Source organism: Artibeus jamaicensis, unplaced genomic scaffold (assembly GCF_021234435.1).
Source record: "Artibeus jamaicensis isolate MK-2021 breed Jamaican fruit bat unplaced genomic scaffold, CSHL_Jam_final contig_956, whole genome shotgun sequence".
Lineage (NCBI taxonomy): Eukaryota > Metazoa > Chordata > Mammalia > Chiroptera > Phyllostomidae > Artibeus > Artibeus jamaicensis.
In genome coordinates, this window is record NW_026522021.1 from 1,559,438 (window position 1) to 1,572,680 (window position 13,243).

The following is a 13,243-nucleotide window of genomic DNA, read 5'->3' on the forward strand; positions in this document are numbered from 1 at the left end:
GACCTTGACCTTGGTCATTTCAAAACATGTAGCACAGAGTAATGGCCCATCTCCCTGCACCCTCAGAGAATTTTAAAGTGTGGAATGACTCTGCTTCTCTCTTGCTGGGAGGGACAGCCAGGTTATCTTTCAACTTCTTACCACCACTGCCCCCTACCCTCCAGGTCAGCCAGAATGGAGAAGTCTAAACATGATGACTTTAGAACCACATGGCTTTTGACCCGCCCAGTGAGCAGCGACATCTTGCTCTGAATAACGTGAATATGAGGGGATCGGAACTCTGGGAAACTTGAGTCTGAGTGAGGGAACTGGAAGTGGGTGAATTTGGACCAATTCAAGAGTTTCTGATGGCAGAAGGTGAAACTTCTGGTGAAAGGGGCAGGATTAGAATGTGATTGCATTGCCACTCCCCCCTGCCACTAGTGACTATTTCCTTCAATACCTTTAACTTTCTGAGGTGCTTCCCACTACTCAGCATATTCCACCTTGCCTGCAGCTTTGCCAGATGCATGCCATGTTAGCAGTTTTAAAAATCGAAATTAGAAGGGGAGGTTCTATTTTTTACAAAAACAGTTGAGTGACTTATCAGTTACTTTACTGGCCAACTTGGAACTAAAATTCAAGAGATGATGCTGATTCCTTCACCCACTTGGTGGGCCGGAGTCAAGGAACATGACCCTCCATCTTACCACATTCGGCAAATGGGATCCCTTTACCAGATTATGGAATCAGCACCTTGGAAAGCACAAAAATGGAATGAGCTAGGTGACTGATCAACTTTGGTGGTCATTGGGGAGCAAGGGAGCTGGGAAGGCCATGGAAGGAGGACAAGGGAGGGGTCCCAACCTAAGCAGACCTTGACACTCTCTGCAGCTCTTTACAGTTACTAAAGGGCTTTCACATCCACCACTTTCCTGGCTCTTCACAGGGTAGAACTGCAGGTGTATTGGTATAGCTTTATGGGGGTGTGGGACGCCGTCCTCAGGAGTTAAGAGGCTGGGCCACCAGCTTATTAGAGTCAGAGACAGTGCCGCACCCTTTCGGATTCCAGTGCGCGCTTTGCTTTTCCTACCATCCTTTCTCTGCCCGCCCGGGCTGGCACGGGGTGCCAAGCCCCGTGTGCTCAGATCCCCAGTACCGCGCCCGTGTGCAGAGGTGTGTGCAGGTACTTAGTGTATCCCGTGCACCTGTTAGTCTTTCCTTCCGCAGAGACCTTGCTGCCTGACAGCCCCTGAGAAACAGGCGGCTGAGTGTGAGCTGAGCCACTTTGTGCACCCAGAGCACGACGCTGACCTGCGACGCTGGGGCTTCGTCTGGCCCGTCTCGGCCTCCTTTCAGCCTCTCTGCTCCTTCTGTCTGTCGGTGTCTCTTGGCTTCCCAGTTTTCATGGGTTTCCAATTTCCTGTCAGTTTCTCCGACCAGGTCCCCAGGGCCGTGAACTCCCCACCCTTTTCCAGCTGCTCGTACCTGCAGGCTGGCGGTCGGAGAAAGGGGGCGACGTTCGGGGGCGACCCGCGGCGGGGCCTGCGGGGCGGTGCTGACTCCCGGACGGAGCACAGGGTGCTGGGCGCAGCGTCACCCCGACCACCAAACCCGAGACGCGCCCCACCACGGGGCGGCTCCCGGGCCCGGACGAGGGGCGGAGGCTCGTCAGCAAAACACGGCCCCCCAGCCGCGCCCACCGCCGGGCGCAGCTCCCGGGGCGCCCCCCACCCCCCCGTCAGCCCCCGGCAGGACCGAGTCCGCTCCAGATCCGAGCCGGGTTTCCTCCCCGTCGCTGGGGTCCCCGCCCCTCGGAGCCGCCCGCCCGGACCAGCCGAGCGTCACCGCGGGCGCCACTGGCACCTCCCGGCCCCCCGGCGCCGGGTGTCGGAGCCCGCGGGCGGCATCTGTGCCTTCGGACTCCCGGCGCGTCACCGGAGTTCGACCCTCGGGACCCAAAGTGACGCCCTTCCCGGCGGCCTGCGCGGCCACCCGGCTCGGCGTCTCCGCGTCCCGGCCCCCGCGCCCGCCGGCGAGGTAAGGGGGCCGCGCGGCCTGAGGGGCGGCCCGGTCTCCGGCGACCAAGACGACCGAGAGCGCGGTTCCCCTCGGGCGTTCGAAGTGCTCGCCCGCGCCCCCCCAACTCCGTCGCCCCCCGGGACGCGGTGCCCGGACGCCCCTGCCCATCGGACAGCTTCCTCGAGACCCCTCTGCCGCCTGCCCCCCGCACCCGCACCCCGGCCCTCCGAGACACCCCCGTTCCCCCCTCCGCGGTCCGTCCTCCTCGTCCCTCGCCTCTGCCCCACTTCGTCTTGTCTCCCCCAGTTCTCTGTCCTCCTCCAGCCTCGCTTCTGGCTTTCTCCTCTCCTTGACCCCTTCCCCCCATCACACGGCCGGAAGAAGGGGGCGTGTCACGCTGCTTTCTATTCGCGGTCTCCCTGGTGGTGGGGGCGGGGGCGGGGGGGGGATGCGGCGCCGGGACTTTTTTGGCATCAGCTGGGCCCTGAGTCACCAGGTGTCGTGTCTGTGATTCGGTATCCACGCCTCTTTCAGCTCCCCTCTCATCCTCTCTCAACCTAATCTCCCTGCCTGCCTTTGTCTTTTTACTGCCTTGGTTATTGTCCTTTTTTGCTCTGTCTTTAGGTGCTTTGTGTAGCTGCCATCTGTCTCCGCCTCTCTGCTCTTTGCTCCCTCTCCTCCCTCTTCCAGCTCCCCAAACCTGGGACCTCAAGGGCACCAGTGCTGCGGGTGTGTGGGGTACGGTGAAGGTGGAGGGGGACTCCAGTATGCCCAGCCATGACTTCCATCATCACCGGCTCCCAAGAATGGTCATTTATATTTATGAGATTGAAAGAACAGACACAAGGATGTGGGGGTGTGGATGGCCAGGGAAATGCTGCCCCTCGTCCAGGAGCTGGTTCGGGGAGATACCTGAACAACATTCCCACAGTGCTCTGGAGGCGCAGGACTACCTCTGCCTGGACACTTCCTGGGAGTTCAGAGAGCCAGGTTGGAGGGTATCATACTGGCAGGTGGGAAGTAATCAGAGTGTGGAGCCAAGGTTGTGCAGCTGGCTAGTAACTTTGGGCTGGCCTGGAACCCCGACCTATGTTTTCCCAGCACCCACCTTTCCCAGAGCTTAAGGACTTTGCAACCTTTGTGTCCCCCCAAAAGAGAATTGAAGTAGAGGAGCGCCTTAGAGAAACAGAGGGTTGATGAACTGACAAGCTGTCCCCTCCTCCGTGTGACCCCGGGAACTGCTCCTTTCCCCTTACAAACAGCTTTCTCTGAGATGTGGAGACACCCCTGGAAATGGTCTCCCTGTCTTGGAAGCAAGGGAGGGAAACAAACGTGGAATGTTTTAGATCTGTTGGATGTGTTCCAGTTTACAAGTTGCTCACATTCTGCCCCCTTTAGGAGCAGTGGGGAGTTGCTGAAATTACCTCTAAACTACCAGTTTGTATTTTCCAGGGACCCATGAACAGCTGGTGAGGTTGCCTGGAGATGCAAATAGGAGCCACAAGTTAACCTGCTCATCTCTAGGACACAGTATCCCGAGAGCCTGATGCAAGGAGTCTGAAGCTGGAGCTTGTTGTTGGCCTGGAATCTGCTGACAGTGAGAGGAAGGCAGTTCGGGGTTCCTACCACATAATCTGGTTCTGAGTCAGCTCAGCCCTCAGCACTTGGGACCTCTGACTCCTGCCAAGGACCCAGTAATTCCTTTTTTAAAAAAAGATTTAAGATTTTATTTATTTATTTTTAGAGAGAGGAGAATGAAGGGAGAAAGAAGGGAGATACACATCCATGTGCAAAAGATACATCTATCAGTTGCCTCTCACACACCCCCAGCTGGAAACCTGGCCTGCAACCCAGGCATGTGCCTTGACTGGGAAGTGAATGGGTGCCCTTTAGGTTGGCAGGCTGGTGCTCAGTGCACCTGGCCACACTAGCCAGGGCAGGACCCAGTAATTCCTATCTTCACTCTTCAGGCCGGGTTTGGAGATTGGGATAGACAAAAAAAGCTACACAAGGGGGGGTGTTGGGGGAGAAAAAAACTACACAAAATAGTTTCATTTTCCTGGCTCCCCCACTGGCCTGGGAGCTAGGAAAACATAGTCTTGAGTCTCAGTTTCCTCACTGTGAAAGGTATGGGTTGAACTGGGTGGTCTCTAGTGGCCTTAACAGGGACTCGAAGATCCTCTGAGCCTGTGCCTTTGATGATACTGGCCTGAGCTGACTCACCTGGAAGAGCCCTAGGCAACAGCATCAGTCTGAAAAGAAAGAGGTAGATGGTGCTCATGTTTTGAAGCTTGTTTGTATAGCAAGCACTCTGTGTTTCTGTAAGCCCTGTTTATGGAATGGAAGCTAAAATCATCCCTAAACTACCCCCTTGGTAACCCTCCCAAGCCTAGGTCATGTTCTTGTTTAAAAAAAAAAATCCAACCCAGCCAATTGTAGCCTCCACAAAGTAGCCTGAATGTGTGTCCCCCAGGATGTTGGATAATGAGGCTTAATGCAGGTTATGTGAGAGTTATAACTGGCTGAAAAGAGAGGAGGGGGATTGGGTTGATGTGGTTGGTCTGGAGGAGGGAGGTCTGGAAATAAAGAACCATCAGGGCTTGGGGAGGGAGCTTCCTCTTTGGCCCTGTTTCTGGGCAGGGAAAAGAGAAAAGCTAGAGGTCAAATGGGGGCCAGATCCACAGGGGACCGACCCAAAAAGGAGACTTTGAGGAACAGAAAGGGCAGGGAAAGCTCCGTGTGGGAGACAGGGCAAAGATTACCAGGACAAATTTTAAAAGGAGGAAGCGGGGGAGGATATATAAAAAGAGGGGCTCCATCTTTTGAAGGAAGGAAAATGAGGAGGGGGCGTGGGTGATCTTGGTGGATATTTTGATTGCTGAAGCTCCAAAAGAACCCTTTTCAAAATGGTCAGCTCACCCTGGAGTGGGGCCACGTATCCCTCAGGAAGAAGGAAAGAGCGGTTTTGATTAGCCCGGAAGGGTCAGGTTGGAATTTTTTAATGGGACTGTCCATCTGTCCACTCCTTTGGTTTATGTTTGAATACATGTGTTTGGGGTGAAGGGCACGGGGGCAGTAACATGAAGGAGATCTGGGGTATATACCCCCTCCTTTCACCCTGGTAGATAAGTGACAATGGTAGGAAAGGGGGGGTGGGAGTTGAATCCTTCACTTTCCCCAGAAATCCTCCAGGAGGGGGAGTGGAGATGATGGAAATTTCTCACATTCTCACTGAGAGGTGGTAGGGCCCTGGAAGTGGTGTCCTTCCATTACTTACACCACCCCTTTTTCCTTCGAGTTCTTGGGCTAATTGGGTATGGAGGGGGTCAGAGGCTAGTCTCTGGGGAGGTCACAGGGTCCTGAGTTTGTGAATGTTCAGGAGAGTCCTGGTTGGGTGGAGCAGGATAGGACCGGGAGTTCTTGGAGCTGGTGGGAGGGGGTAGCTGGAGGCTTTCTCACTAGGGTAGGTGTGAGGAGCAGAAGAGAAGCAGTGTTTGCTTAGGGAGGGATTGTGGGGACTGTTTGTATGTAGGGAACCAGATGTGGGAACAGCAGGCTCTGACCCCATGCTGGGTTTTCTCTTTTCTGCAGGGTAATGAAGCTGGAAGCTGGCTGTGGTGTAGCCACCTCAGAGGTCCCTAAGTCCAAAAAAGAGGCTGAACCAGATGGGGAGCCACTCTCAGAAAACCTGCCACAGGAGGCCAGGCCTGGATCAGGGTTTGAGACTGAGGACAAGCCTCTGGGGGCTGAGTCAGGGCCTAAGGCCAAGGCCAAATTCTTGGGGGCCAAGCCCAGATCTGGATCTGGGCCTGAGACTGAGGTTGAATGGTTGGACTTCATGGGGGCTACAGCACAGGAGTTTGAGCAGGTGCTGGCCATCTCAGGGAGCTCCTGTGGTGGCCTCAACTATCTTCCTAACCCCTATCACAGCTGGCTCTGGGACCCCCACCTGCACCATGGTGCTGACCAAGTGGAATAGAGGAGTGGTGAGAACCTGGGCCCAAGTGAAAAGGGGTAAAGCCACATTTGGGTGCCTGGATCTCAGGAAGGAGAGGAAGCAAGCCTCTCCCTCAGCCCTTGTCTGATTGCTGAGGATATAAAGCAGGCTTTGGAACCAAAGAGTAAGGCGTTCAGCTCCAAGGGCCCAGCCAGTGAGCATGGGGTGGGAGACATGTAGAGCTCTAGGAGAGGAACCAGAGGGACTGGTGAGAGCTTCAGTATTTGAAGATTTGTTTGAGGAGTTTCAGAGTGCAGGAGCAGAAAAACGAGGGAGCAGGTAAGGGGGGGTAAGCTAGGGGTGGGAGCAGGTGGAGTGTGGGGCCAGGACCCCTGAATAGACTGACCTCTGGCACAAAGAAGGCCTGGTTGCGTTGGGTGAGCAGGACCAGTCAAAGATGGGCTCCCGGACAGAGCCTAGAGGAAAGGAGCGTGGGTAAGTAGAGGTAGGTAACTGAGGTCCTGGCCAGTTCCTGGGGGTGGGGCCAAGGAAAAGGGCGTGGCGAGTGGCCAGAAACCTGTTGCTCCGGGAGCTACAAGCATCTCAAGAGGTGAAAGCGACCCCAGCGAATGACCATTCTGCGGGCTCTGGAATCCGAGACCCAAGTGCTGAGGAGAGCGTCCTGAACTGGCTCCAGGTCTGGCCTGTCACCAAAGAGTGGTGACGAAGGAGCGCTCAGCGTGTGCGAAGAGGCGAGCCTTGTGAGCCGAAAGGGGCGGAGTCGGGGAAGGCTTCCCCTAATGGCGTTGGTCCACAGATCGCGCAGGAGTCGGTGCACTTGATTGACACGGGAAGACGGCGCTGGTGGAGGGGCTGCGAGTGGCGCCCTGGGAGTGCGGCAAGGGCGTGACCAAACTGCTGCGGCGCTTCTAAGTTTGCAGCTAGTCAAGCGACAGTACCTGGGGGTAAGGTGGCACAGCTTGCCCGGGAAGAGCCGCTGCCCCTCTGGGGGCTGAAGAAAAACCACCTAATCACCAAGCAGGTGAGAAGGACGTGGGCTCGGAGTCCTCCCCCAGGCCCAGCCAGTCACCGGCTTTCTTACTCTGCCGTCTCCACCAAGTGGGGGCGCCCATGAGCCCAGCACTGGGACTTGCAGTCCTCACCCAGGCCCTTTTGCCAAAGGGAAGTGAAATAGTTTCCAGACTCCCAGCTGTCAAACCCTCAGGCCTTACTTCCAGAGGCCGGAGAGCTCGGGAGCCTAGACTTACGTGAATCGGCCTCCCCTACATCGATCCTGCCTCCCTGCAGGGACCCAAACATCTGAGCCCCCTTCATCCTCCCTCGCCTACCAACTCAACTGATCTGCCTCATTCCCGCGTCTCTCGGAGACTCAGCCCCCTCCCCGTCCCCGTTCCCTGGATATTGGACACTGACTTCTCTTCTATTCGGAGGCTTTGCCCCTGGTTCGTCCTTGTTACCCTTAGGGACCCAGGTTTCCACATATCCCACTTCACCCTGCACCTCCGTACGGCCCAAGTGGGAGCCCGGGGGTGCGAATGTGAGAGTGAAGATGCCGAGAGGCGCTGAGCTCGCCAGTCCTCCCGTCGACCGTCGTCAGGAGCCCACTTGTACCCGCCGCAGGGCGTCCTTTTGGTCAGATTCAACGGGTTGACGCTGCTGGCAGGTCTGGGCGCGAGGCAGGCGGCGCTGCGGGTCTCAGGCACCTTCTCTCCCCTGCCCACCGAGGCCCTGTCAGAGGCAGGCGGCAACGTGGCAAACCTCCTGCTGTCGCCCACCCTCCGTGGAAGGCAGGACCTTCATCCAGGACTGGAAGCCCTACGACCGAGAGCAGCCTGCGCCTGCTGGCGGCCGAGGGCCTGGAGTGGCGCGTGGACGGCCGCAAGCGCCCGGGCGTGATCACGCTATGCACACGCCCTTTCCTCATTCTGCTTGGCAGCGAAGGCGCATGGTGCTGCCTCGGCGTAGATGCCTTTGGCTGCGACTGTGCTCAAATGCAGAGTCAATTTCCGTGGCGTCTGCAGCTCCGGACCCCGCACCTCACTGGCCTCAACGTCTCGTGTCTGCTGTTCCTGGCGCCCCAGTTGTCACAGCTGCCTTATTTCTGCCAGCCGGCTTGGGGCTCGAGCCGATCAAGGATTACGCTGAGCAGTGTCTGCTGGAGGGCAACGTCTGAGGCCTCCACTGTCTGAGGAGCGCTTTATACCCTCTCCCCTCCCCCAGCACTGGATCCCCAGAAAACCTGGCCCTCATTTGCAAGCTCCACCCCCTACCCTGCTGCCTATCGTAACCAATTCTCCATCCCTCCCTTTTGCCCCTACTCTGTCATCTTGCCTCTAACACTCCCAAACACCGTTGCCCAAAGCCTGATCTGAGTCACCTGGCTTGGGGGAGACCCTTGTGCTGCAATTGTCCACACTTTCCCCTTCCCGGCCAAAGAACTTGTTCCTTCACACGCTTCATAGCTTTTTCCTGTGCATCGTCCTATCCTGGGAGTGAACTCTGTCCTTTCTCGCTCTCCTTTCTGCCTCCTCCTGGTGGGAAGTGGGCAGAAGTGCATGCAACGTCCAGCACCTCTCCCGGAGCACAGCCTCCCGGAAAAAACTGTCTTCCTCCTGCTCCTTCCCAAGCCCTCAGAGCTTGCCCAGCGCTCCCCTCACTGCCCTCTTAGCCTCTCGTGCCTCCAGACCAGTGGCCTCTCCCTCCTCTCTGCACCCCCATCTTCCTCCTCCCTAGACCTCCCAGACACAGCTCCTCATTGCCTCTCTGTTCCCTTTCTCCGTGACGTTTATCACCCACCCTGTGTGCAATATGGAGAGGGACCCTGTAAATGAAATAGATTTATAATGCTTTCCCTCCTTTGGCCCTCTGTGCTCTGGTGTTGCACCTTTCTGTGCCTGCCCCTCTGATTCGGGTTTCCTCCAATTTTGCACGACGTTGCTATTTCACAGGGCTCCTCCCTGATGTCCCCCAACCAGCGGCAGAACCAGGAGGCTCAGGCTGGAGGGTTGTGTAGTGGAGCACAGGCCCCTCAGCCTGTGTGGGGCTGTCTCCTGATTCTAAAAGGCTCCTTCTAGTGAGACTGGAACTCCCAACTCCAGGTTTTTCCGGACAGTCCCCTCCCTCTCGTTCCTTTCTGCTTTTTGGACTTTGGCAGTCTTCTAGTTAAATACAAGTAGTGACAGCTGTATTTCCACAGTGCTGTCTTCTATACTGGATCCTCACATCTACCGCAGAGGGAGGAAATAGAGGCCCAGGAAAATCCAAGTGACTGCCCAGTCTCTCGCAGTAGCTGGGAGCTTCACAGGGACTAGAACTCAGATGTCCCATGCCTCAAGCAGGCCTCTGAGCTACCTCACGGTAGCTTGAATTCCGTGTTGCACGGTGGAGAGCTGCACTGACAGCAAGCACAGGGCTCCCCCGGATGGAATCCGAGATGTGGGCAGAGGAGGGCGCCAGAAGGTGGAAAGTGGGCAAGGAGAACCACTGCTGTTCCAGTTGCGCCTTTGCTGATGCGCTCCTCTACCTGCTGTGCCTGGCCGTGCTGCCGCCCTTCCAGTCACTTCAACCAAGGCTATGTTGCAATAAAAACGAACTCAGCCCACCATCTGTGTTTGTTTTACTTCTTCTCAGTGGGGAGGCGTGAAACGCTTTATCCTCCCCCTCCCCAAGTAGCCTGTGTTAGAGAGGATCTCTAAGCCTTGTGGCAAGGGAGCTAATGACTTTCTGGAGGGGAACTGGGAAAGGGTGCATGCCCTTGCCCACCTCAATCCCCACGCCAGACAAGCGGCAGAAAGAAGCGGTTGCACTAAACCAAGGCGGTCAGCAGTGCTCCGCCCTGACTAGTCCCTGGCCTCACTTTCCTCTGGACCTGGGAATAAGCTGCTGTCCAGATTCTGTGGGCTCTTCCTTCAAGTACCCTTTGACATCCAGGACCACCTCCCTTAGTCTTGCGATCCAGGCGTCTAACTCGTAGCTCTCTGTTCTCTCGTGGCCAGCTCGCTCGCTTTCTCCATTCCTGGGTGGGCACCGCGGAGAAGTGGAAGGAGGCGGAGGTAGCCTGGGCGCTGCTTGCCCAGGAACCAAGCTCCAGAGCAGTGAAGACTGCGATCCCGAAAAGTAACACGCGGGGGCGCTAGAACGTTCGGACGCGGGCGAGGCAGCGCAAGGTGGTTTCAGTCCGTGTGTGTCCATGGGCGTCTTTGTGTGTCTGCGTTTCTGTATATGTGTGTACGAGTAATGGGATGTCTGAGTAAGATATGTTCGGGACAACGTGGCTGGTGTACCCCAGAATCAGGTACTCCAAGTGTCTTTTCGATGAGGACGGTGCTTGATATGTTGCTATGTACGTGTGGATGGGGAGGCAGGGAACTGTGTGTGTCGTCGTGTGTGCAAGGCGTAGCCTCTGAGTCCCTGATCCGCGTATTGGATTTTTGAAGTCACATACCTTTAGGGTTTTTACCCCTCTATCCCATGTAAGAAGAATGAAGGCTCTCAAAGCCAATCTCTATTACCCTGGTCACATCTTCAGCATAGGTATGTGTGACCCTGCTAGGCTAGGTGGGACATTGTGTTTGTGCAATGGGTGTGTCTCAGAATATCAGTGTAACTCTAGTGATAGTGTGTTGTATGTGTGTGACAGGTGGGTGTTGGGAGGAGGTTGCTTCAGGTTTATGGAAGTAAACAATTTCCTTTTTCTTGTTAGTGTGTGGATATCACCTCCTTCAGGGCGTGTTTTCCTCTGTCTCTCCAGTGGTTGTCTCTCTCTGTCTCTCCTCATCTCTGTCTCTCTCTCTCTCTCTCTCCCTTTCTTGGTGACTCATCTCTGCGGCTTTGCTCTCCCCCGGGCTTCCTGGGTCTCCCCTCCCCCATTCAGGACTGTAGGGGGGTATGAAGGAATGGGATGGGGTAATGAAGATTTGGGTGAGCACCCCCTTCCTATTACTTATAATTCCCAGACATGTCAGTGGCCCCCCAACCCTCTCCCAGTCCCCTTCCCAGGACTCTTCACCCCACTAAACTGGGATGGCAGGGGATAGGGCAACAATGCATTCTAATGGGGTCATTTCCAGGGGCTGCCTCATCACCTTCTTTCTGTTCAAAGTGGAGACCCCTGTCCCTCTCCTAAAGTGCCCCCGCCCTGCCTGTCCCCCACCCCCATCGCTGACGCAATGAAAGGCTGCAGAGGTGAGTCACCATTTGGGGGGAAGGGAGGGAAGGGGGACCGTAAGCTTCACAGGAAAAGGGGTGTTGGTGGGGATGGAGGCCGGGGGACAAGCTCCTGCTCACTCGCTCTCTCTGTCTCTCCCAAACTTTCTCAGGGACAACACCCAATGCTCTGCCCCCTCCCCTGGTTTTCCAAACCTTGAGCTTGGATCATCACTCTGCTGGACCCCACCTTCTCCTCCTACTCTACTGGAGAGTGGGAGGTTCAGAAACAAAGACAGAGAGAGAGGTTTATACATGCAACTCAGAGCAAACACCACACATCCCCTCTGGGTCCGTACTTCAGCTTTGCCTTTTCCAGCTCTGTCTCTCCCTTTCTCTTTCTCTTCTGCCATCTCCCTCTCTCCCTACCCCAGGAACCTATCTTCAGTCCAGCAGGGTATGAAGAGCACAGTACATCTCCAAGAGGTAGAGAGAGTGCGTGAATAAACTGAACCAGGTAGGGAACTGGAAAGGAGAGAGGCAGAAGCGAGCCCAGAGATTCGGAGACCATGCTGATAAGAGGGATCAAGATCCAGATTGTGGAATCACCAAGCCTTATTGCCATTGGTACCTGGGGCTTCCATCTTGCTGCCCTCTCAACCACTCCATGAAGACTGGGACTCTTGGGATGCTAATTTCTGAGATGTTCCCCTGGGCTCTTGGGCTCAAGTGGAGAAAGGAGTGGGGAATTGTGGAAGAATGGCGAAATGGACGAATGCTCTGAAAACAAAGGGCAAGGACCCGAACTTGAGGGCTGCAGATGAGTGGCTCGGACACTGAGGCTTCATGGCACAGAAAAATGTCAATGTGGGGGAGGGGTGGGAAAGAGCAAAGGAACATAAAAGTCCACATAACCTCTAACATATACCATCAGGCATGAGAGAATCCAGAGAAATGGGCAAAACACATATGTACTGACACATCTTATTAACACACCAACCCAGGCACACCTTCCAGGCGCCAGCAGATGCCCAGACTGGAGACACGCAAAGAACCTTAACTACGTAGGTATACTGACACTCAGGAGGGATCGGAACCCACACACACTCACTGACACACAGACACCTGGAAACAGGCAAAAACACAGCCACACAGATTGGAAAAGACTACATATTTAAATGGGAACATTACCATGCCCATCCACTCTTGGTTTCCCCAATTTTCTTCCTTTTCACTAATCCCTGTACACACACACATGTTCATGCTCACATATGTGTGTGTCCACATGGATGAGCCCACAGTAACAGTTTCTCTAGGTGCATATCCCCTCACCTCACACTTGGTCTCTCAGCCCCATCAGCCTCTCTCAGTCTCCCCCTTGGCTCCCTCCCCTCATTCTCGATCTTGAATGGCTTCCCCTCCCCCGCTCCAGATGTCACAAGCATCTCTCTGATTCATCCTCCTCAGGAAGGTAACGTGACCCCCTCCTCATTCCAATGCTCTCAGTAACCAGGCTGAGAAAAAAAGGGGCAGATGGGGAGGAGAAGGAAGAGGGGAGCCCACAGGGGCAGCAGATCCTAGATTGTCCTGTGGGGGTGGGGGTGAAGTAGCGCAGTGGTCTGTTGTCCCCTCCTCTCCCTCCTTTCCTTGGCATCTCCAAAATCACCTTGGCTTTCAGTTTATTCCCTCCTTTAGCCTGTTCCTTCTACCTTTCCAGATTTCGTCCTTCCTTCCTCCCTCTCCTGCTGCCTTCTCTTCTCTCTTTCCTCTCTCTCTCTACTCCTCCCCACCTTTTCCCTGGCAGAGCTAATGGGCTTTCTTCTGGGAAAGTCGAGCCACTGATGGAACCGAGAATCTACTGTTGGCTATAGAGGGAAAACACGTGAGTGACTGTGTATGTGTGAGAGAAAGAGAGAGAAATGAGGGTCAGTGCTAGGAAGAGATGAGGAGGGGGTTGAGGACTGGCTCTGGCAGTCTGAGCCGGGCGTGTGCCCATGGGCACCCGTGTCCGCAGTTTTTGTGTGTCTGGTGTGTGTCATTTTAACTCCCCCCTTTCCCTGCCCACGCCCCCGCACAGCTCTTTGCCTGCACTGCAGCCCCCCTCCCTCCCCTTCATTCCTGCAGTGGCTGCTCCCTTTG

The 13,243-nt window shown here is 55.6% G+C and overlaps 1 protein-coding gene across 1 annotated transcript; it reads left to right on the forward strand.

Moving 5' to 3' along the window:
* Positions 1-1,833: 1,833 nt before the first annotated feature.
* Positions 1,834-9,551, forward strand: NAT16 (N-acetyltransferase 16 (putative)). The gene is given in 12 exon segments (XM_037139214.2): positions 1,834-2,019; positions 3,454-4,267; positions 5,593-5,953; positions 5,955-5,987; positions 6,756-6,783; positions 6,786-6,868; positions 6,871-6,892; positions 6,895-6,980; positions 7,580-7,737; positions 7,739-7,777; positions 7,779-8,065; positions 8,068-9,551. Coding segments are annotated over 10 exon segments (1,158 nt in total). The 5' UTR covers positions 1,834-2,019; positions 3,454-4,267; positions 5,593-5,596; the 3' UTR covers positions 8,133-9,551.
* Positions 9,552-13,243: the final 3,692 nt, after the last annotated feature.